Source organism: Mytilus edulis, chromosome 3 (genome assembly GCF_963676685.1).
Source record: "Mytilus edulis chromosome 3, xbMytEdul2.2, whole genome shotgun sequence".
Classification (NCBI taxonomy): domain Eukaryota; kingdom Metazoa; phylum Mollusca; class Bivalvia; order Mytilida; family Mytilidae; genus Mytilus; species Mytilus edulis.
In genome coordinates, this window is record NC_092346.1 from 37,146,643 (window position 1) to 37,171,397 (window position 24,755).

At 31.4% G+C, this 24,755-nt stretch overlaps 1 protein-coding gene and 1 long non-coding RNA gene across 2 annotated transcripts; one reads left to right on the forward strand and one right to left on the reverse strand.

Moving 5' to 3' along the window:
* Nucleotides 1-963: 963 nt before the first annotated feature.
* Nucleotides 964-4,345, reverse strand: LOC139514852 (uncharacterized). Its single transcript, XR_011662729.1, has 5 exons — nucleotides 4,230-4,345; nucleotides 2,828-2,899; nucleotides 2,246-2,488; nucleotides 1,723-1,818; nucleotides 964-1,056 (listed from the first exon to the last, which is right to left on the reverse strand). It is a non-coding gene; the product is annotated as an uncharacterized lncRNA (long non-coding RNA).
* A 2,088-nt stretch (nucleotides 4,346-6,433) lies between these two features.
* On the forward strand, nucleotides 6,434-24,394 carry LOC139516378 (ras-related protein Rab-4B). The gene is made up of 7 exons (XM_071306447.1): nucleotides 6,434-6,582; nucleotides 13,935-14,015; nucleotides 17,331-17,445; nucleotides 19,742-19,804; nucleotides 20,513-20,667; nucleotides 21,294-21,389; nucleotides 23,075-24,394. Exons 1-7 carry the CDS (start codon nucleotides 6,567-6,569, stop codon nucleotides 23,185-23,187), a joined length of 639 nt encoding a protein of 212 aa, XP_071162548.1. The 5' UTR covers nucleotides 6,434-6,566; the 3' UTR covers nucleotides 23,188-24,394.
* The last annotated feature ends 361 nt before the right edge of the window (nucleotides 24,395-24,755 follow it).

Consider the following 24,755-nt stretch of genomic DNA (forward strand, 5'->3'; position numbering starts at 1 on the left):
GTATGTTGAAAATAATGTCCCAGAAGTTCGAATTTCAAGGAAAATACATTGTTCGGTTGGATCCAGTTACTAGTATGTTGAAAATAATGCACTCGAAGTGCGCATTTTAAGGAAAATACGTTGTTCGGTTGGATCCAGTTACTAGTATGTTGAAAATAATGCACTCGAAGTGCGCATTTCAAGGAAAATACGTTGTTCGGTTGGATACAGTTACTAATATGTTGAATAATGCACTCGAAGTGCGCATTTCAAGGAAAATACGTTGTTCAGCCGGATCCAGTTACTAGTATGTAGAAATAATGCACTCGAAGTGCGCATTTCAAGAAAAATACGGTGTTCGTCTGATTTCAGTGGTGTTGTTAATAATAAACCCGCAGCGATTTTTTTTCAAGGAAAAAACGATATTCCGTCGGATCCAGTTATGTAATAAATGAAAACAGAGGGAGATTAAGACTATAATGATACGAATTTTAGGTCATCTATGACAAATATTCTCAAAATTCATGGGAGTATAAGTAAAACTTTCGAGAAAAACAAATTAACCTAAATTTGTTGTGTCGTTAGTCCCATGCATGTAAGCATCAAGGCCACACTTTTAAATATTTGCCCAAACCTTACCCAAACATCGAGACAGTGGGTAGGTAGGTAGGCATTTTCTTTCGTTTTTTGACAAAGAGAAATTTAAGTATCAGATGTTTATTAGTCTTCATGCCTATCTGAATTAAAAAAATTATATTTTCACATTAGGACAATAAAAGATTTTGAGTAGGCAGCTATTTTCTGGGAAGGTAGGGTGAGGGCAAACAAACCTATGCTTTTTTTATGGCCCAAGTCATTTATCAGTAAAATCAAAAGAAAAGCGAAAACTGGAATATTGTATCTTCCTCGTGGTAGATACTCCTTGTGCATTCTTTTTGTTTTTGGAAATCCCTTTAATTTTGTGATAAGATTTGACAGGCTGTATAAGTTCAGTAACAAATTATTTATTTTAAATTGTCAAAAAGAATAAAAAAAGGTATAATGTTTCTGTCTTTTCTTTACTTCCTTTTCATTGCCCTGTAATGATAAAAGTATATATGAAATTAATCGCTTATAAAATAAATGAAGGTCGTTTAATTGCATGATCATATTAAATATCAACTACAAACTAATCAGACTATATATGTAAGAGATTTCCGTATGTTTATTTTATTTGAACCAAAAACTCCAATTCAGTTTTTAAGATATATACTTGAAGACAAATTGTTGAAGTCTCCGGTGTAAGACTATGCAAACAGGTCGTTTTGACTCAAACATTGAGACTTCATGTTTTTTACATCGGAGTGCATTCCTTTCTGCCGTTTTGTTTTATACCATCAATATAATCCACGCCATTATAATTATTTTTTATGAAACCATTTTGAATATGAAATTGAAGTAGAAATCACTCTTCGGACATTTTATTAATATGTTGGTCTGACTGAAACTTTGTGAATAAGCATTTGAAATACGGCTTTGGATGTATGTAATATCTGCTGCTGAACGTCAATCCTCCGTCCATTTATTCATCAACCAATCAGACTCCTGTATCCAATTTGTATCGATTTCTGGCGTACTTTATAATAAACTTATTACACAGCAGATATATTGATGATTCGCCTTGCATATGCTTATGCTGTTGGAGAATAAAAACAATATGCAAAGAAGTTTCCTAACACTGAATTATATCATTAAAAGACTTACCAAAATAACTTTCCAACATTTGAACATCCCTGGTGATATCTTTCAGTACCATCGAATCTCCATGCATTGACATTTCTATTACACTCACTTCTACCTCTATTATATTTATACAAAAAAAATATATCGTATAATTTTAAAGTAACAATTGTTTATATTCACTGAAATAGAAGTAAGTGGGTTGAGTATGGAGGAGAAAGTTGAAATAAAATGAAAATGAAAAGGTAAGGTTTACTTATTTTTGTGTGCGTTGTTTTTTGGTTGTTTTTTTTGTTTGTCACTGTTAGAAGTTTGCCGACTCCTCGAAATTTTCAGGCTAATCCTATGCCACTGGTATCTAAACTAAATAATATTCTACCGTTTTGATAGGGTTCGTGTTGCCCAGTCTTTTCTGTTTTTTGTTTGGTGTACTATTGTTTGTCTTTTTCTTTTTTAGTCATGGCGTTGTCAGTTTATTTTCGATTTCTGGATTTGAAAATCCCATTTGTGTATTTGACTTCCCAGCTATGGTAAATATTTAACTTACCAAAAAAATCTCTGATACCGTCCAAATCGCGTTTCAAATCTCCATCGTATCCAGTCCCCAGCAGATCCACATCAAGAAGGCTAAAAGCTGAATATTGGTTAAACCAGCTTTTTTAAAGATATTCCACATCCTCCTGTATTTGATCACGATCCTCTTGTAACGGTACTTTTTCTTTTATCTTTTCAAATCTAGAATTCAACACGTTGGATCTGTTTTCCAACTCAAGGAACTTTTGCTCCGTTTCTAACATAAGAAAAATATTTTCACAAGGTTAAAAGGTTAGATTAGATTATTTGATAGGATGTTCAACATCTTTTTTATATCACTGATTTTTCTGTGCTAGGAAATAAATTTTGATAGCAATACACATGATCAATACAATTTGCTGAGCATTAATTAAGCCTTTTCATACTGTAAAATCATCTGCAGCACTTCAGAAACGATTTAGTGTAAAAAAAAAAAAGAACACGATTTTGTGTAATCATGCATACCTGTATATGTGCAATAATTGTCACTTGATGTAATAAATATTAAAGATTTTTTTTTTATTTGAAATTTGAACCAAAATGTATGTATATATACCTGTGTAAAAATTCGAGACACTCGAAACTTCGTCATAACCATAAGAACATTGGATGATAATGCTCCCGAATTCTGTAAAAAAAAAAAAGAATATTCAAGTTTTAATTACTGTAAAAGATAAACAGTTTCTTTTGAGTAGAGACTTACAATTCACCTTAACATCAAGGCATAAAAAAAACCCGTCCAAATGGGTAAATAAAGCAATTAACGTAGAGATACTGGCGTACTGATGACGGTCATTAAATCAAGAAGTGCATCGGTATCTCATACAAGTGTGATGGTATGGATGTCGAATTCATGTGATTGTTACAATGTCCCTTTTAAAGTAAAATTACAGACCAATACACCTGACGGCAAATTTTTTTTTAACCAAGGCTTTGACGGAATAGTTCGTTGATTTCAGCAAAATTATAACGTACTAGTCACACAATGATTTTTCAGAACTTGCCGATTTTATTTTTCAAATACATGTAATATTGTATTTATGATTTTTTGCCCCATCTAGGGGCATTATGTTTTTCGGTCTGTGCGTTCGTCAGGCTGTCTGTCCTTCCGTCCAACTTCAGGTTAAAGTTTTTGGTTACATTTTTTGGTCAGGAAAGTTTTTGATAAAAAAGAAGTCCAATCAACTTAAATCTTAGTACACATATATCTCAATATATGATTGTTCTAATGGTAATGCCAAATTAGAGTTTTGACCCCAATTGCATGGTCCATGAACATAGAAAATGAAAATGTGAGTAGCGCATCCGAATACTATGGACACATTCTTGTTATCATTTATTTTGCTTTGTCATTACCATTGTCAGCGGTCGGTTTATTCCCAATGGCATCACTATCTTTCGGTCAAAACTGATTTGATTTTGTTATCTTTGTCTTTACAAAAACAAATCGTACAGTAAAAGTAGTGAGATCATTATGCTCTTTGTCCCAATTCATTAAAAAGTTGTTTTTACTATTTAGTAGTTTTGTTTCACATATCTATCATCAAGCCAGAAATACCCCCCCCCCCCCCAAAAAAAAAAAATGTGCAATCCAGTTTTACGCCGATTATGGGGCATTTATGAAGTTCAAGTGTCGCCATCAAAATCCTATTTCATTTTAATATTGTGAAAATATGTCTTATTTGTTTGTTTGTTAATGTGTGTTGGATTTCGGCCTCCGACCATCAAAAACCTATCCGCAATCAGATGTTAAACAAATAATAACACAACTTTGACCTTACTTCCCTTGTATCTTATCAATATTGTCTTATATATAACAGTAACCGATTAATTGCCACTTATTATTATCATTTTTGAATACATTTATGCTAATGTTTTGATCATGAGACTACTGTGGGGAATTTTGTGACTCAATGATGACATTTTTTCAGATAGTTACAAACCTATAGATTGCTTACCTCTACTTGCTCTCCGAACTGTCTTGAGCTGTTGGAAAGAAATCCAGAACAAGGTTATTACTAACACTAGCAGGGCAGTATTTTTCCATGAAACAGTTTCAAGCAATGGCAAATCCTGAAGTGAAAGAAAACAAATATATAGCACTAGTTTTGCTCTGGCCTATACTTTTCTTTTAAATATCCATAGTATGAACATCTTAGGAGATATCATGAAAAGCCGCGTGTTTTCCTCAAAACTATATGTAAGCTACAATAGTTTGCAAAAATTAAACACTGAAATTATAAAACCTTAAAACTTGATAAAACCCATAGTCTGAACATTACAAATTAATCATTGAGATTTAAAAAAAAAAACCATAGGGCTACAGTTACTATATATTACATTTGATTTGATGCTGAAGAAATGAAGCAATAAATTAAGGCTTGTGTTTTCCTAGTCAGAAAAGATCTGAAGACAAAAAAAGTATTCAAAATTTATGATAATTTAAGAGAGTATCTATGTTGTAATATGCTAGTCACCTCATACTCAATAAATTCAAACTTAGCTGAATCCATCATAACTTTAAGTCTGAAAGAGAAAAAATGTATTTCTAGGTCGTTTCAAATCAAATTTCAATCAATTGCGTTACTAAAGAAACTGAATAGGGCTTGATCTGGCGAATATCTATATTCTTCATATCATCACAGAAAACAATTTTAAACATGATAAAAAAAACTTGGTTGTATGAAGCAAAATCCAAGTCGTTTAATTATCAAATTTGACAAATTATAAAATATGCTTTGTTATATCATCCTTAGTACAAAATTATTGTAAGCAAACCAAGAGTACTGAATATCAAATGAGGAATATACGCTGTCGATCCGTCTTTAAGAAACAATAATTTCAAAAAGCAACCTAAAAATATATTAGCCGAAGACAACAAATAGTTAAGGTAAACTGTCCCGTTTAGCTTAATTAATACAGAACTAGTTTTTGGTTATGTATTATCTTTAATATTATTATAGAAAGAGAGAAAGTGTAAATGACAAAATTGTTCAGCAAAGTAAGATCTACAAATGAGTCAAATGCCTGATACTAAAATTGAAGTCACAAAAACATATTATTATGTTGGTCAAATTTAATCATGATAACTTTTGTGCTAAAAGATGTCCATAGATGTCAAGATTCAAGAAAGGACACTGCCTATTATTACTATTGGCTTTATTTAAAGTCAGTTCTGCAGGATAAACCTCGTTAATGTACATACTGGCGTCTTTATTATTGAGAGCCACCATATATCATCAAAATACTTAAGTTTTATTAATTGTGTGTCTCAGATATTGTTTCGACGGGTCATTGCTGATTTTAATCATAAATTGTACCTACAAACAACACAGAAACGGTTCCGCAATAAGTGGTGCACAGTTTAGTCCCATTAGAATTCCGAGATATATTTGATGAATATTGATAACAGTTTTATCTAGGCCGAAAGATGCTTAACCAATTTCATCTTCTGGATTGTTCACAGTCCAAGGGTTGACTTATACAACTGCAATAAAGATCGATTACCCAACAACTACAGGCATGTTGATGATTGGTGATTTTGACGATGCAGGTTTTTTATCTAATCTATAAAGAATATGCTACTGTTTCTTCTAACTTCAAGATGTATCATAAACTTTATAAGATATCTAGACAATAACCTTAATTAAAGTTTACAAGCATTGAAAATTTAAAGTCACATTTAAACAAACCTTAAAGGAGCATCCGCTACGAAGTATGATGAGAAAGTAATTCAATTATTAATAAAAGTGAAATAATAATTCGCTTTGAGCGGTCAATTTGGCCGTTTCAATGTTGTCAAAAATAAGCTGACAAATATCTGAATTATTCACTTGCTCTCTGAAGTGAATTGTCTAGTTAGAGCATGTTCAGGAAATAAATGCCGTCAACATTGAAAGTGAAACAAGGGTAATCATCATTTGATTGTCTGGTTCGATCCACAAAAACTAGTTCTCATACAAGTATTTTAACTTACAGTATTAAATCAAACAGACCGTGCCTTCAATTTTGTATTCAGGATTTATTTTTTCCATGCTAGTATTATTTATCATTTATATTTCTTCCTATATTCTCTATTTTGTAAACCCCACCAAGGATCCTTTTAAAATAATTACTGGGTAAAAAAGGGTTCTATTTCGGATATTAATCAGTTTCTTTCCGTGTTTGTACCAACCTTTAGTCATAGTCTCGTCAAAAAATTGAACGAGATTTCATGATATCAGCTGTCAACACTGAAAATAGAATCCTTTTTAGCCTTACCAGGTCAATTTAATGCGTCAAGTCGTAGTTTGGAAATGTCTGAATCATACGGTAATTGAATGGTGTTTGAATGCTGTAAATACACCTGTCCAGGAGTCGTGAATTTCGTAGTTCACTCATTTTTCTGCGCGGAAGTGAAACATCCTGTCTACTTGTTTGGCTCGTCGTCTGTCATCACACTTTTTTGACAGTGACATTATTTAGGTCTTTTTTAGAATATGACATCACAGAATTAGGCATATAATTGTAAAATCCTACTACCAAGGCATATTATGGCATATTGTCTTTTTATTGATTCGCTTTATTTCTCCTACACTACAGGCTACACCATTTTCTTGTTATTGTCCATTTAGTGCATCAATCATGTTCTTCTTCTTTTCTATTGAGAATATACATGAATGGTTCCAACAGGAGTTAGACCTTAAGGTTCATCATAACAAATGGACAAATATGGCCGTATTTTCACCTCAAAAACTACTCTGCGTACAGACTTACCTGTGCTGTTTGGAAAGTTTTAAGCCTATCATCCACTAGAGGGCAGGGTTTTAGCTGAGGATTTTGAGGGCTTTAGTCACTTTTGCGCGATAAAAATCAGCCTTATTTTTTTTATAAAGCAAGGGATCTAGGATGTTCAAACTAGCTATACATATATGTCCAAGTCCTTTAAGGACTAGTCTAGGATCTTTGAAGACTTTAGGATTGCTTATGTAGGCAGTTATTGGCAATATTGAATGAATTGAATGATGTGATGCTAAGATATGAAGATAAGAATAGGGATCTGGTAATAAGATCAAAACTTCACTTCAGTTATTTTCAGGGCACACCCCTTAATTATCAACAAAAGTTGGGTGCCTCTATTTTTTAACCACTGTACAAGTGAACTTGTAACAACTTTTTCACTTCACAATCATTTATATCCTTGAAAATACGTTTTAATATCTATTTGGAATCAATTTCTTTAATATTGGATAGAAGAATCTGCATCTATACTTAATGTGACGATTCTTATGACTGTAGACTAGATCACGTTTACTTTCGATTTTTAAACAAAATGAAATGAAAACGGGAAGTGACAATTGGATAATAATTTCAGAACAAAACCGGATTCATTTTCGAACTTTAACGCATGCGCAATGCATAGAACAGGAAGCACCTGTTTGCAAGTGAAAATATTTACGTTTTTAATAAAGTTCATTCTTTTTAATCGAAGTTGTCGAAAGTTTTTAATGAATATTTATATAAAGTATGACGAAAATACGTTGAACTGACGAAACTACGACAAGCAAACTGCAAATTATGATCGTAAGGGAAATATTGAAAATAAAATAAAGTTGAAATGTCCGGGAAGTTTATCAATTTTGTTCAAATGACGAAAATACAACTGAACTGTGAGAAATGATTAAAATGAAAAGCTGACTGACTGATTTAACTTAAATAGATTATTATGATGATCATTTATGAGGTTTTATAATGATAATTAAGGGATTAGTGACCCATCTGATTGGCGATAGGCGGATTACTTGTCATCACAACTTTTAACACCTTTTTGACGAAATTGATATGAAATATTTTCGTCATTTCTAAAACCTTTTCGTAAAATACGAAAGTGACGAGCGCTAGCAAAATCACTGCTAGAGGGTAACATGAATGACTGAATAACACTGTTATTATCCGAATAACACTTGTAATGACCGAACAACACTTGAAATTTTAATATTAGCACATATTGGTGCCTTTTAACATTGATTATAAATACAGTACAGGGCTCACACTACTTCAGAATTATAGGGAGAAGTGACTTCTCTTTTTGAAACTGATAGGGAGAAGTGGTGAGATTTGAAAGAGAAGTGCTCATTCGCGCGGGTGCGCTACAATGTTTGGATTTTACAATAGTATAAAGGGCCATATGTAAATAATGTTCTTTTTATGTTGTTCAATTCATATGAGTAAAAAATTACAATTAAAGTAACATTTGAAATTAAAAGTTGTTTAAGTTTTACTAAGGTTCTTGTGAGAAACTACCAACTAAATATCTAGCACTAAAAAAAAAATTATTTTAAAAAATGTAAAGAAATTATATCAATTACAATTTAATTAAAAATTATCTTGTGTATGAAATTCAGTGTTTCTCATAAAAAAAATACAAAAGTTATTAAGCTGGGCCATAATATATTGATATTAGTATAATAGTCTCAGAGTTAAGCAACTTTAATCAATAGTTTGAAACATTCATAAAAAATATAGGGAATTATATACACCAATCAATTAGATGTAACCAAAAGTCTCTTAATGTGTGTGGGATGCGTAATTTTTCCCTTTGGGATCAATATTCTTCTGTCAGCTGTTCCATCCGTGCGTCCGTAGTAATTATTGTAAAAGTACGGATTTCGGTCATAGCTGGTCCGGTTCAGATCCGTAGTTTAGAAATCGGTCAATGGCGGACGAATGCAAGAAAATTTACAAAAATAAACGATGTTTGACAAGTTATTTGGAAAGGAACATGACGGTTTTAATGCAATAAATGGATTAAACATTTACTGGAGGCAACTTTTATCACGTTTAAATGAAGTAACAAACTTATTTTGCCGCCGAAATTTAGGTTGATGTACGTTTTCGAGTAACAAGCACCGGAACTTGCGAAAATGCACGAAGTGATAAAAAGTTGTATTTTTATCAAATAACCTGATACACACTGCGAAGACAATGCTTCAACCTCTTTTCTAAAGATAATGAATAGTTTATGTCTGAATTTCTTTAATTATCAGTAAAAAATTGATGTTTCATCAACTTGGTAAAAATTGAAAATGTCCGATGACGGAAGCGACTTAAAGCGACTTTCGTCAAGAACAGGGCGACTTGTTTTCGCTTTTGGGGGTCGGGGAAAGCGAAGTGACGGTCGGGAGGGCGACTTCTTCGCCCAAGTCGCCTGGTAGCGTGAGCCCTGCAGTACATTCAGGTTATTTGCATAGCCATCCGAAATGCCAAAATACGGAGTCAAATAACATCAATAGTGCAGATTAGTAAGGAAATCCTGAAGAAAGATGATCGTCCATAATCCACTTACAACATATTGAATGATTATTTATTCTAATAAAAGTTATTTGACTAGTGTCATGCATTTTATTTCATTGTTTATTCATTCAATAAAGTTTATAAACACATTTAGTTTTAGTTTATTTATGTACCGACTTTTCCTTTACCTGAGATACGAAAATAAAGTTATTCTAAAAATAGATTTGTGTCGATGACCCGGATGTTCAAATTATATTGTTACGCTTTGATTAAAACAAACTGATGAACAATGCTACACAGTTTATAATCATTTGATACAATAAATGTGTAATGAACTGCCTTTAATATGCAGTATTTACCGATTGCACAGTGATGTAACACTGTTACTTTAACCTCGTTAGTTTCGTATGCAAAGCAGTAAACAGGTAATGGGGCCCTGCACAGGTTATTTGCTGGACACGAGTGTTGAAAGTGAGAAAATATAATAATTTTAAGTTAATATTCTTTTCAAAATATATTAAAAATGAAAGATTGATGTATGAAATTCTTCAACCATATAAATGTATAAATGCCCTGTAATATTTAACATAAATGTAGATAACCCCTAGCCAAATTACGAGATTGCACATTGAATAATGATCGATAATTAGCAGGCATTATTGTTTAAAAGATACACCAAAATGTAATCTATCAACAATGTTTGAAATGCAATCGATAATTAACACCTTATGAGATAGAAGATCATAGAATGGTTGTGTTTTTACAACAATCAGCTGATTGAGATTTTTATGACCTCGAGGCTTAAAATAGAATATGGGAAACTTTACCTGTGTACACATCGAGGCCTTTTTAGCTCACCTGGCCCAAAGGGCCAAGTGAGCTTTTCCCATCACTTGGCGTCCGTCGTCCGTCGTCTGTCGTCCGTCGTCTGGCGTCGTTAACTTTTACAAAAATCTTCTCCTCTGAAACTACTGGGCCAAATTACACCAAACTTGGCCAAAATCATCATTGGGGTATCTAGTTTAAAAAATGTGTCCGGTGACCCGGCCAACCATCCAAGATGGCCGCCATGGCTAAAAATAGAACATAGGGGTAAAATGCAGTTTTTGGCTTATAACTCAAAAACCAAAGCATTTAAAGCAATTCTGACATGGGGTAAACTTGTGTAACAGATCAAGATCTATCTGCCCTGAAATTTTCAGATAAATCGGATAACCTGTTGTTGGGTTGCTGCCCCTGAATTAGTAATTTTAAGGAAATTTTGCTGTTTTTGGTTATTATCTTGAATATTATTATAGATAGAGATAAACTGTAAACAGCAATAATGTTCAGCAAAGTAATATTTACAAATAAGTCAACATGACCGAAATGGTCAGTTGACCCCTTTAGGAGTTATTGCCCTTTATAGTCAATTTTTAACCATTTTTCGTAAATCTTAGTAATCTTTTACAAAAATCTTCTCCTCTGAAACTACTTGGCCAAATCAATCCAAACTTGGCGACAACCATCTTTGGGGTATGTAGTTTGAAAAATGTATCCAGTGACCCAGCCATCCAATCAAGATGGCCGCCATGGCTAAAAATAGAACCTTGGGTAAAATGCAGTTTTTGGCTTATAACTCAAAAACCAAAGCATTTCGAGTAAATCTGACATGAGGTAAATTTGTTTATCAGGTCAAGATCTACCTGCCCTGAAATTTTCAGATGAATTGGACAACCCGGTTTTGGGTTGCTGCCCCAGAATAAGTAATTTTAATGAAATTTTGCTGTTTTTGGTTATTATCTTGAATATTATTATAGATAGAGATAAACTGTAAACAGCAATAATGTTCAGCAAAAAAAGATTTACAAATAAGTCAACAAGACCGAAATGGTCAGTTGACCCCTTTAGGAGTTATTGCCCTTAATAGTCAATTTTTAACCATTTTTCATAAATCTTAGTAATCTTTTACATCTTCTCCTCTGAAACTACTTGGCCAAATTACACCAAACTTGGCTAAAATCATCATTGGGGTCTCTTGTTTAAAAAATGTGTCCGGTGACCCGGCCAACCATCCAAGATGGCCGCCATGGCTAAAAATAGAACATAGGGGTAAAATGCAGTTTTGGGCTTATAACTCAAAATCCAAAGCATTTAGAGCAAATCTGACAAAGGGTAAAATTGTGTAACAGGTCAAGATCTATTTGCCCTGAAATTTTCAGATAAATCGGATAAGCTGTTGTTGGGTTGCTGCCCCTGAATTAGTAATTTTAAGGAAATTTTGCTGTTTTTGGTTATTATCTTGAATATTGTTGTAGATAGAGATAACTTGTAAACAGCAATAATGTTCAGCTAAGTAAGATCTAGAAATAAGTCAACAATGACCAAAATCGTCAGTTGACCACTTAAGGAGTTGTTGCCCATTTTATTCAATTTTTAACAATTTTCACTAAATTGGTAAATTTTTGTAAATTTTTACAAAATATTTTTCACTGTATCTAAAGGTTCAATTTTATTATAGATAGAGAAAATTCTAAGTACCAAGAATGTTCAATAAAGTAAGATCTACAAACACATCACTATCAGCAAAACACAATTTTGTCATGAATCCATCTGTGTCCTTTGTTTAATATGCACATAGACCAAGGTGAGCGACACAGGCTCTTTAGAGCCTCTAGTTTATAATCATATAAACACGAAAGAAACTGTTTTAAAAATTTATTTAAATAACACAGAAGTAAATGTGAAATAAAATAAAAAATTATGATGCATTCAAGAAAAATATACTTATCAAATTGCTGTTTCCGGTCAAAAATCTCGTTAGTTTTAACTAAGCATATCTAGCTGGCGATTATTTTCTATGCAATTAACCGAAATGCCACTTGTGGGGCTATGCATATAACCGTACAATTTAACATTAGATGAATGGGAAATGGTTTTGTGCAGGAGAAAAGTATGCAATTAATCGAATTATGCTATTAAGGTAGATCATAAGTAAATATTTTTTGAGACAGAATTTTCTTATACTTAGCCAAAATGAAGATTTTACTATGCTCTTTTCAAAAATATAACAAAAAGTATGGATCACTGTGCTATTTTTCAAGCTATATGTCGTTGAAAATTGCCTAAATTTGGTTAGATTGTTCATGGAAAAACACATTTGTGTGCATAAAAAAAAATCTATGAGATAGAATTTTGAAATAAATTGTGAAAAGATAGTTTTTGTAATATATTTTAAGAAAATAAAAAGAAAATATGGTGTCACCGAACTTGTTTTCTTGCTACAAGTAAAAAGAAAAAAATTCCCTATCAGTCCAGTATAATTTTTTTACTAAAAGAGTTATCTTCCCTTAAATGGTCCATTTGAAAAAAATGATTCTAAAAACAAAAAAAAATGATATTTGTTTAAACATTTTAAATTATACAAAAAAAATACCAAGTTTTCTTTATATTATTAAACAGTCTAACCTTTAAGTTGAAAATCTGTCTCCAAATTTGCAGATTTAGGCAAATAACTAGACCGATTTTTTACTGTGATTGTACAATCCAAGATGGCGGTATACCATGTATCTACCTTAAGCGGTATGCAATTAAGTGGAATCGACTGTAATGATATATAATCAATGTATTTTATAACCTTAAAATGATTTACAGAAAAGAGATAAGTTCATAAAGATCATTTTAAAATTAGTGTGTACATTGTGATTTCTGTGGTCACCATGTTCGATGACACACTAAATTTATAAAGTTTTATAGTGAACTTATCTGCTTTCTGTAAATCATTTTCAAGCTATAAAATACATTGATAATATAATATTATTTAATAGTCAATGTTTAAAAGTCACCAATATGTGCTAATATTAAAATCTCAAGTGTTTTTCGGATATTAACAGTGTTATTCAGTCATTTGAGGAATCGAGGTACCGTCCACTAGATATATAAAAGTTAAATGCATCAATACATATGACATACATACATTGTATAAGAATTTTGAAATTTAAAATGTTAAATAGTCTAGAACAGAATGTTGAATATAGGTCAAAGAAACTGCAACTCAATAACACATATAATAATAATTTGATTAAAAGGAGATGTGAGTTGTGCATAGTTAATATTTTATGTCAACCTTGAAGTCAGCTGAGAATATATAGTTGTAAATAATTTCAACACACTATTAAATATCTGCCATCAAAAACAACTTTACTCAAGGATGAAAAAACATCCATATTAGACTGGAGACAACCACTAATGACATTTATGACTTACTCTAGTAAATAGTGCTTACACATTCAAGCAAATTGGCTTCTGCTCATAAAAAATGCATGTTCTTTATGCATGTACATGTATTTCATTCATAGAATAACTGTAGTGTAAATAATTGCTGTATACCAACATTATATTTTATTTTTCAGACTTCTTATTTAAATTCTTGGTGATAGGGAGTGCTGGTACAGGAAAATCTTGTATTTTACATCAGTTTATAGAAAATAAATGTAAGTAAAAATATACTTATTTGATTTCAAACTTCATTTTAATGCAAACTTCACTGGTCCAATTTATATTTATATATAATGTATGTACAATCCAGTGTATAATATTTTAGACATAAACTGATCTATATATGATAACAACTGTCAACACTAACATTGTAATAAAGCAATTTACATGTTAAATGTACTAAAGCTAGAGACATATGATACAAGATATTGACAACTCTTTTACAGTAATTTTATATACTGAAATATCATACAAATCTGCTGTTATTTTTTCAAAATTCTTTTTCATTTTACAGACAAATTTCTTCTCATTACTAAAGATTTTTTTACAATTTGAGATTTTTTTCAAAAAATAGTAAAGAGGTGTGAACAGGGTATCTAATATCTTTTGAAATAACTATTATTAGAACAACAAAAGTAAAAACAATGAAAAAAAAGTGACTTCAAGCTATAGAAAATTCAGCCGTGTCAAACAAAGTGATTTGTAAACTGGTGATCAGAGATGGGTCCGATTACTTTCAATGTAATTGATTAAATTACAATTACTTTGTCATTTGTACGATTAAATTAAATTAATGATTACTTCATTTCTGAAAGTGTCTGATTAAATTAATGATTACATTGGCAAAGTAATCATGATAAGTAATCATGATTACATCTGATTACAATGAATTAAAAAAAAACATTTTGAATGATGAGAATGAATTAACAATTAATATAACGTTAGTTCTTTTTAGAAAGAATTTTGTTTTGTATATTTTAAAATGATAACTTCAAACTTCATCTATTTAATAAACCACAAAAGTTAACTACAGACATACATGAACATTGTGTCACCCATTACACTTTATCATCATTGATCTCTGAATCATTTTGACTTCAATTAAATATGGCTTTATAAAGAGTTTGCTGTTTGTCTTCTGACCTCTTCCAGACTTTATATGTATTTCAAGGTGCAGTTTTTGGAAGTTAAAATATGGATGAAATAAAGTTAACAGATAAAAATTATGAAAAAAATTAATAGAATTGTTTAAACAAATTTTTTTAAAACAAAATACAAGTACTATAAGTCAATGCAATTTACATGTCGAGTCCGAGTACATACAAAAACTTGCTTATATTAAACAAGATATTTGTCCTACTTTTAATTTAGTTTTTGCTAATTAGATAAATTTTCACATGTTTGATTAATCTTTTATCATACTAGAACACACCCGTGATATCACGGGTCCGTGACTGAATTAAAGTATATAACTATGTGCAAGCCTTATTTTAGTATTAGTATTGTCATCTGATAAAGTCATGCCGATTATAAGATACACAGTTTTTCTCTGCTTTCAAGTCTTTCTGTTTGAACCTGTCGAACTGAAACAATAATATTAATTATTTGGAAAACGAAAGGTCCTGGAATGAAGTATTTTTTAATCAACAGCATTGTCCTATATAAGTTATAAATAAAGTTGAATTCTTTGCTTCGCTGTTTTACGTCATGCCCACTAACAAATTGAAAACTGTACCTATACGCCTTATTTTTAGTCCAGATTTTTAGTATTCGTATTGTTATCTTAGAAAGTCTTACTGATTAAAATACTACAATAGGTAACAATTTGACAATTTAGTAGTGTCAACCCTGTGGTTATGACCCGTGTATATAGCATATTAATCCTGAATACAACGTTTGGTGGTGTGCCTGTCAGATGCGGAACGTACAGATAAGGTAATAGGTAACAGGTGAATATACTATTGGTATCGGTAGCGGACTCGACCCGGAACTTTTTAATTATTGGCAATATTAATTACGTGGAAAACAAAAGGGCCTGGAGTGGTGTAATTTTTAATATACACCTTTGTACTATATTAGTTATATATAAAGTTGAATTCTGTGATTCGTCGTTTTTACGTGATGACGGCTGACAAATTGGACCTCGTAATTTTAGTATTATAGATATATTGTCCTACAGCTATACTCAATTGGAAATTGCAATAAAAACAAACCTTAATTGGTTTCCTACCTGTCAATTTAAAGTTTACAATAATCACAATATTAAGTTAATATTAATGAAGAGTTTTTTGTTTGTCTTCTGACCTCTTTCATAATTTATATGTATTCCAAGTTGCAGTTTATGGAAGTTTAAGTATGGATGAAATAAAGTTACCAGTTAAAACTATGTTAAATTTGAATAGAAGTGTTTAATCAAATTGTAAACAATATGTAAGTACTAAAAATCATTGCATTTTACATGTCCAGTCCAATACAAAAAAATTAAACAACATATGTGTCCTTCTTTTAGTTTAGTTTGTGCTAATTAGATAAATGTTCATGTCTGATTTATCTTTTATCATATATATTTCCCTACAGCTATACTCAATTTGTAATTGCAATAAAAACAAACCTTAATTAGTCTCCTACCTGTCAATTCAAAGTTGATAAAAATCACAAAAATTAACAAAAGATTATAATTCAGGATTAAAGAAAAGTATTACTTGAATATATAACAGTTATTATCAAATATTAATATGAAGATCATTATAAAACGATGAATATACATGTATGTAAAATATCTTTTACCAAGATAAAAGGTATATAATTGTATTATATGTCTCTGCTTAGGCTAATGATGACTTCAAAATACTGTAACAGTTTATTTTTTACTGGTTCAAGTAGACATGCTTAAAGTAACCAAATAATTTTAGTATGTTTAAAATTTATCAAATATGAATAACAAAGAGGTTCATTTAATGACCAAAACACAATTTTAGATTTTTTTCATGGTAATCAGAATGTAATCAAAAAGTAATCATGATTACAGGGTATTTTGAAAAGTAATTGATTAAATTAAATTACATGTAATCATATTCTTGGCTGATTAATGATTACACTGATTACTTGAAAAATTGTAATCAATTACAGCTGATTAATGATTACAATTACAATTACCCCAAGTCTGATATTAACAAAAGATTATAATTCAGGGTTAAAAAAAATATAATAATGCTTAAGTATAACAGGTTTTTTTTATCAAATATATATATGTACATCTTTAATTTGTGAATATATGTACAATATCATAGTATAAACACAGTTCAAGATTTTTTTCATTGTAATCAGAATGTAATCAAAATGTAATCAGGATTACAGGGCATTTTGAAAAGTAATTGATTAAATTAAATTACATGTAATCAGATTTTTGGCTGATTAATGATTACAATGATTACTTGAATAATTGTAATCAATTACAGCTGATTAATGATTACAATTACAATTACCCCAAGTCTGCTGGTGATACTGATAAAAAATTGTAAATTTTGCAGTTAAACAAGATTCTAATCACACTATTGGAGTAGAGTTTGGAAGTAAAGTGGTAAATGTTGGCGGTAAATCAGTGAAGTTACAGATCTGGGACACTGCTGGTCAGGAAAGATTCAGGTAGGTGACCAGGACAACAAAGTACCTTGAACAAAAGTTTGGGTGTAAACATAGTAAAGTGATAAATGTTGGTTGCTATGACAACTTTGTGAATATATGAAGACTTTAAACAAAGTGACCTAATAACTGTTTACAACTACTGATTACTGTGGATTCATTATTATTCGTTAGATACCAATTTTCGTGGGTTTCGTGGATACAGGTTCAAATGTTCAACGAATAACATATTTTCAGTAGGCTTTGTATACAGAGATTGGCAAAACCACGAAATCAAATATCCACAAATATAAAAGTTTTCAGCAATCCACGAAAATTGATACCCACGAAATTATATGAATCCACAGTAATATATTTGATAATAAAGGCTGTATGGATATTATCAGAATGTAGTGTCATAATTATTGATATAAAATTGAGAATAGAAAAAAAAATTGAAGGTTTTGTTTGTTTCATGTTGAAGACTGATTTGAACTTTTTTAGCTCACCTGGCCCGAAGGGCCAAGTGAGCTTTTCTCATCACTTGGCGTCCGTCGTCGTTCGCCGTCGTCCGTCGTCGTTAACTTTTACAAAAATCTTCTCCTCTGAAACTACTGGGCCAAATTTAACCAAACTTGGTCACAATAATCATTGGGGTATCTAGTTTTAAAAATGTGTTCGGTTACCCGGCCAACCAACCAAGATGGCTGCCATGGCTAAAAATAGAACATATGGGTCAAATGCAGTTTTTGGCTTATAACTCTGAAACCAAAGCATTTAGAGCAAATCTGACCGTGGGTTAAATTGTTTATTAAGTCACGATCTATCTGGCCTGAAATTTTCAGACGAATCGGACAACTCGTTGTTGGGTTGCTGCCCCTGAATTGGCAATTTTAAGGAAATTTTGCCGGTATATGGTTATTATCTTGAATATTATTATAGATAGAGATAAACTATAAACAGCAATAATGTTCAGCAAAGTAAGATTTACAAATAAGTCAATATGACCGAAATGGTCAGTTGACCCATATAGGAGTTATTGCCCTTTATAGTCAATTTTTAACCATTTTTCGTAAATCTTAGTAATCTTTTACAAAAATCTTCTCCTCTGAAACTACTGGGCCAAATTTATCCAAACTTGGCCACAATTATCTTTGGGGTATCTAGTTTAAAAAATGTGTCCGGTGACCCGGCCAACCAACCAAGATGGCCGCCACGGCTAAAAATAGAACATAAGGGTAAAATGCAGTTTTTTGCTTATAACTTAAAAACCAAAGCATTTAGAGCAAATCTGACATTTGGTAAAATTGTTTATCAGGTGAAGATCTATCTACCCTGAAATTTTCAGATGAATCTGACAACCTGTTGTTGGGTTGCTGCCCCTGAATTAGTAATTTTAAGGAAATTTTGCTGTTTTTGGTTATTATCTTGTATATTATTATAGATAGAGATAAACCGTAAACAGCCATTATGTTCAGCAAAGTAAGATTTACAAATAAGTCAACATGACCGAAATGGTCAGTTGACCCCTTTAGGAGTTATTGCCCTTTATAGTCAATTTTTAACCATTTTTCGTAAATCTTAGTAATCTTTTACAAAAATCTTCTCCTCTGAAACTACTGGGCCAAATTAATCCAAACTTATCTACAATCATCTTTGGGGTATCTAGTTTAAAAAATGTGTTCGATGACCCGGCCATCCAACCAAGATGGCCGCCATGGCTAAAAATAGAACATAGGGGTAAAATGCAGTTTTTGGCTTATAACTCAAAAACCAAAGCGTTTAGAGCAAATCTGACATGGGGTTAAATTGTTTATCAGGTCAAGATCTATCTGCCCCGAAATTTTCAGATGAATCGGACAACCCGTTGTTGGGTTGCTGCCCCTGAATTGGTAATTTTAAGGAAATTTTGCTGTTTTTGGTTATTGTCTTGAATATTATTATAGATAGAGATAAACTGTAAACAGCAATAATGTTCAGCAAAGTAAGATTTACAAATAAGTCAACATGACCGAAATGGTCAATTGACCCCCTAAGGAGTTATTGTCCTTTATAGTCAATTTTCAACAATTTTTATAAAATTTGTAAATTTTTACTAACATTTTCCACTGAAACTACTGGGCCAAGTTCATTATAGATAGAGATAATTGTAAGCAGCAAGGATGTTCAGTAAAGTAAGATGTACAAACACACCAACATCACCAAAATACAATTTTGTCATGAATCCATCTGCTTCTTTTGTTTAATAGTCACATAGACCAAGGTGAGCGACACAGGCTTTTTAGAGCCTCTAGTTTAATTTCCAAATGATATATTTCAGATCTGTAACAAGAAGTTATTACAGAGGTGCAGCAGGTGCCCTTCTTGTGTATGATATAACAAGGTAAGTCATCTATAGTCAGCAGGTGGGTAAATAAAATTTTCTGTGATGAATAATCAAAATTCAAGGTTAACCTTTGACCACAGTATTTGCATATGCACAATTGCACATGATTAAAAAGATTCAAAGATGATTATGCAGTTGAATAAAAAAAATCATTCTAGTCAGTAAAAACAGAAAGATAACTTTTCATTTAACAGGTGGCATAAGGAAATTATTGACATACAAATGTTGAAAAATTGAAGTGTCATTTATTTTATATTTGAAGTGTTTTCCTGTTTTTATGCCCCACCTACGAAAGTAGAGGGGCATTATGTTTTCTGGTCTGTGCGTCCGTCCGTCTGTCTGTTCGTTCGTCCGTCCGTCTGTCCCACTTCAGGTTAAAGTTTTTGGTCAAGGCAGTTTTTGATGAAGTTTAAGTCCAATCGACTTCAAACTTAGTACACATGTCCCGTATGATATGATCTTTCTAATTTTAATGCCAAATTAGAGTTTTTACCCCAATTTCACGGTCCACTGAACATGGAAAATGATAGTGCGAGTGGGGCATTCGTGTACTGAGGACACATTCTTGTTATTGTGAAATATGACCTTTGATTGTTGAAATTTCTTTTTGAGGTTTGTATAATTGTAATTCCTATACTGACAAAAAAGAATATAAAAACTGTTTTCAATCATAAATTTTTGAAAGTTTGTTTTATCATATTTCAGTCGAGAGACTTACAATGCCTTAACAAACTGGTTGACAGATGCTAGGACGCTGGCCAGTCCTAACATTGTCATCATCCTTGTAGGAAATAAAAAAGATCTGGAAGCTGAGAGAGAAGTTACATTTCTAGAGGCCAGTAGATTTGCACAAGAAAATGGTATGATTCTTACATCAATACTATCTATGTAGATAAAACTATCTATCACAATAAGTGCAGGGTCACATATGAATACTATTTCACAAAAAGTGTAGTATTGCTGATGAGTACTAACTTTTACAATAAGTGCAGAGTCACATATGAATGCTATCTTTTACAATAAGTGCAGGTTCACAGACCAATATCTTTCATAATAAGTGGAGGTTTACAGATGAATACTCTCATTTACAAAAAGTGCAGTATTGCTGATGAGTACTTTTACAATAAGTGCAGGGTGGCAGATGAATACTGTCTTTAAACAATAAGTGCAGGGTCATGGATGAATTCTATTTACAATAAAAACAGGGTCATATATAGATACTATCTTTTACAAAAAGTGGAGGTTTGGAGAAGAATACTATCGTTCCCAAGTAGTGCAGGGTCACATATGAATACTTTTTTTCATAATAAGTGCAGGGTTGCAAACAAATTTACTAAAAAAGAATTAATTCTTTAGAATTGTTTTACAATATTTCTTACTTTCAACCTCGCTATACATATGTAAATAAAACTTATTATTGGTTGTACATTTTTACCAAGTGATCTTTTCAAAACATATTGTATGATAATTTTTTATTATTTTGTAGAACTGATGTTTTTAGAGACCAGTGCATTGACAGGAGAAAATATTGAAGAAACATTTCTGAAGTGTGCAAGAAATATTTTGACCAAGATTGAATCAGGTCTGTTCTAAGGTTATATACAATAGAAATAACAACATTAAAAGATTCAACTCATATTCCTTAGGGTACACTTAATTAGTTCAGTGTAGACAGAAAAACTTTAAATAATCTTTCTTTTTTTCTTTTTTTTTAAGATGCACAATTGTCAGTCATGAACTGAAATTGACAGATTATTTTACCATTTGTGCTTTTCTGTCAAAGTTGAATCATATATTATTCACATTGGTTATCTGTGCATTTTAGTAAAAAGTGAAATAAAAAATAAACTGAACTCTGAGGAACAGTCAAAACGGAAAGTTCCTAATCAAATGGCAAAATCTGTCATATTCTTGACTTCACACAGACATTTTCTTATGAAGAAAATGGTGGATTAAACATGGATTAATAGCTAATTAAACCTCTCACTTGTATGACAGTCGCATACAATTCCATTATATTGCCAATAATCTGTGAACGAAACAAACAGACATAATAGGTAAAAATGTCAAAATAGGGGTACAGGAGTTAGCGTTGTGTTATGGATCAACTTTCTAAAAGTAAATTCTTTTCAATAAAATATCTTTTTTTATGTTGGAAAGAATATGTATGGTCTGGTTGTTGTCTTTTTGACACAATCCCCATTTCCATTCTAAATTTTTAACCGGATTTTTGTGACAAAAATGTCGGTTATTGATTTGGGGATGTACGGCTGGCAGGCGGGCAGGCGGCATTCAAATGTTGTCCGTGCATTAACTCATGAACCGTTCAACCAAAGCTTTTAAAATTTTAATATGTTGTTACTGACAACTAAATGAAGGTCAAGTTCAATAATGGCGATTTTGACTTTTACCGTTCAGGAGTTATGGTTCTTGAAAGATTGAAAAATGGAGTTTCCAGTCGTGTCCGTGCATTTACCCATGAACTGTTCTACCAAAGCTTCCCAAATTTTAATATGTTGTTACTGATGACAAAATGGAGGTCAAGTTCAATAATGGAGATTTTGACTTTTACGGTTCAGGAGATATGGTTCTTGAAAGATTGAAAAATGGAGTTTCCAGTCGTGTCCGTGCATTTACGCATGAACTGCTCTACCAAAGCTTCCCAAATTTTAATATATTGTTACTAATGACAAAATGGAGGTCAAGTTCAATAATGACGATTTTGACTTCTACCGTTCAGGAGTTATGGTTCTTGAAAGATTGAAAAATGGTGTTTCCAGTCGTGTCCGTGCATTTTCTCATAAACCATTCAACCAAAGCTTTTGAAATTTTTATATGTTGTTACTGATGACAAAATAGAGGTCAAGTTCAATAATGACGATTTTGACTTTTACCGTTCAGGAGTTATGGTTCTTGAAAGATCGTAAAATGGTGTTTCCATTCACGTTGTTGCATTTACTAATGAACCATTCAATCTAAGCTTTTCAAATTTTAATATGTTGATACTGACTACAAAATGGAGGTCAAATTTGATATTGACGATTTTCACTTTCAGCATTCATCAGTTATGGTTCTTGTGATATTGCCAGGACACAAATAAATGTTAATAAATCCGGTTTGCTGTCGTTGTGACAGCCTCTTGTATAAGTGTTGATACTAATGTGATACTAAAATGATTTCTAATATTGTAAAATATAAACATGGAATCCACAAATTATATGGTATTTATAATGACAATTCTAATATTAGATTTTTATCTTTTTTAAGGTGAATTAGACCCTGAGAGAATGGGATCAGGTATACAGTATGGTGATAGTTCATTACGTCGTCTACAGCAAAGAGAACAACAGCGACAGAAGAAAGGAATCTGTGACTGTTAGCATTTGTAGTCTTTCATTATGCTATGTTGTTTGTATATGCTAATCTATATAACTGTTCTTTATACTTTGGATGAGTTAAATCCCTTTGTAGTTGTCTATTTAGACATAGCTAATGGATGAGTTATCTCCCATTGTAGTTGTCTATTTAGACATAGCTAACTTATTCTTGCTTCGAAGTATTATATAGAACACTGAAAAGTTAGATATTCTCATATATCTGCTTTTGAAATTGGTTGTGATGTGCTTATACAAGTACATAGGTACCGGTATATTGATATTTATGTGATGCATCTAAAGATCTGTTAGTTTTGAAATTTAATGGTTTTCTGGTTTTATTAGCATTGCTAGGATATGAATTAATGATGTGGATTGTAAGTGTCTATGTTTTATCCAATTTTGTCCAAATCCATGGCATTATACACTAATTACTGTGAATTCAGAAATCTGTAGATTGTACTTAAAAAGAGTGAGAAAAATGTCAGATAAACTGAACATAGTGAGACCTATTACTAAATTCCAAATTCTCTTAACCATTTCCTGAATATATGTACTTCCTTTAGTATTGTGCAATTTAAAATCAACACATCAAATGTGGTTTATTTATCTTTCAATAGTTGTTCTTTTATTTCTAACTTATTCTTATCTCTTCCAAAAGTGATATACATTCATGACATTATGTTATTTTTGTACATGTAGGATCATCTTGGGAAATCTAGCAACATTATAATTGTTGTTGTTGGACAAATAAGGCTTACTATCTTCCTATATCTAATTATTAACAATTCAGCAATGCTATAATATTTGTTTTTGTCACAGTCCATTTTGTCATTTGTTATATAACTGTATTGATATCAATTGTAATTTGTTAGGACAGTTTCATGAAGAAATTATTTATAGAATTGATAAAAAAGGCCCGCACATTTAAAATTAAGAGTTAAATGATTTTTATCTTAAAATGATTCAATAAGTATCAATGTATTTTTTCCTCAAATTATAGCTTTATTAAATAGTGCTATTAATTTATATCCATTCTATTGGAATTTTATAGAAAAAAATGAATGTTATCTCAAGAAGTGCATTTGTATGTTCTTAACTTTTAACTTAAATAAATGTATTAGGAAAAGCATTTTTGAAATTAAAGCATTTTGCTTAACTTGATTATGTATTTTACCTGTTGTACATAGGATTACACATGAAATTTTGAAAATAAGAATATAAATTCAGAAAATGAAGTGTTACACACATGTAAGATAATAGTGAGTGATTTGTTGTAGATGTTTTGTTATAAGAGTGCTTGTTAATATATAAATATATTTGTGTCCTATCACATTTTTTTGTAGAGTATTTGTATACTTTTATTAAATGTTATGAGGTTTGTGCAAGGAATAGGAAACATAAGTTTGTATTTTGTGCTGAAGTGATTTTCTTCATATACCAATGATTTTCTATAGCTCAGATCAAGTCTGGGGATAGAGGTTATTTTTTTGATTTTTGTCAAAAAAACGAGACATAGCGATCCTACATTCGGTCAGCATTGCCCGCGGCAGCGGCGTCCACAAATATTCACT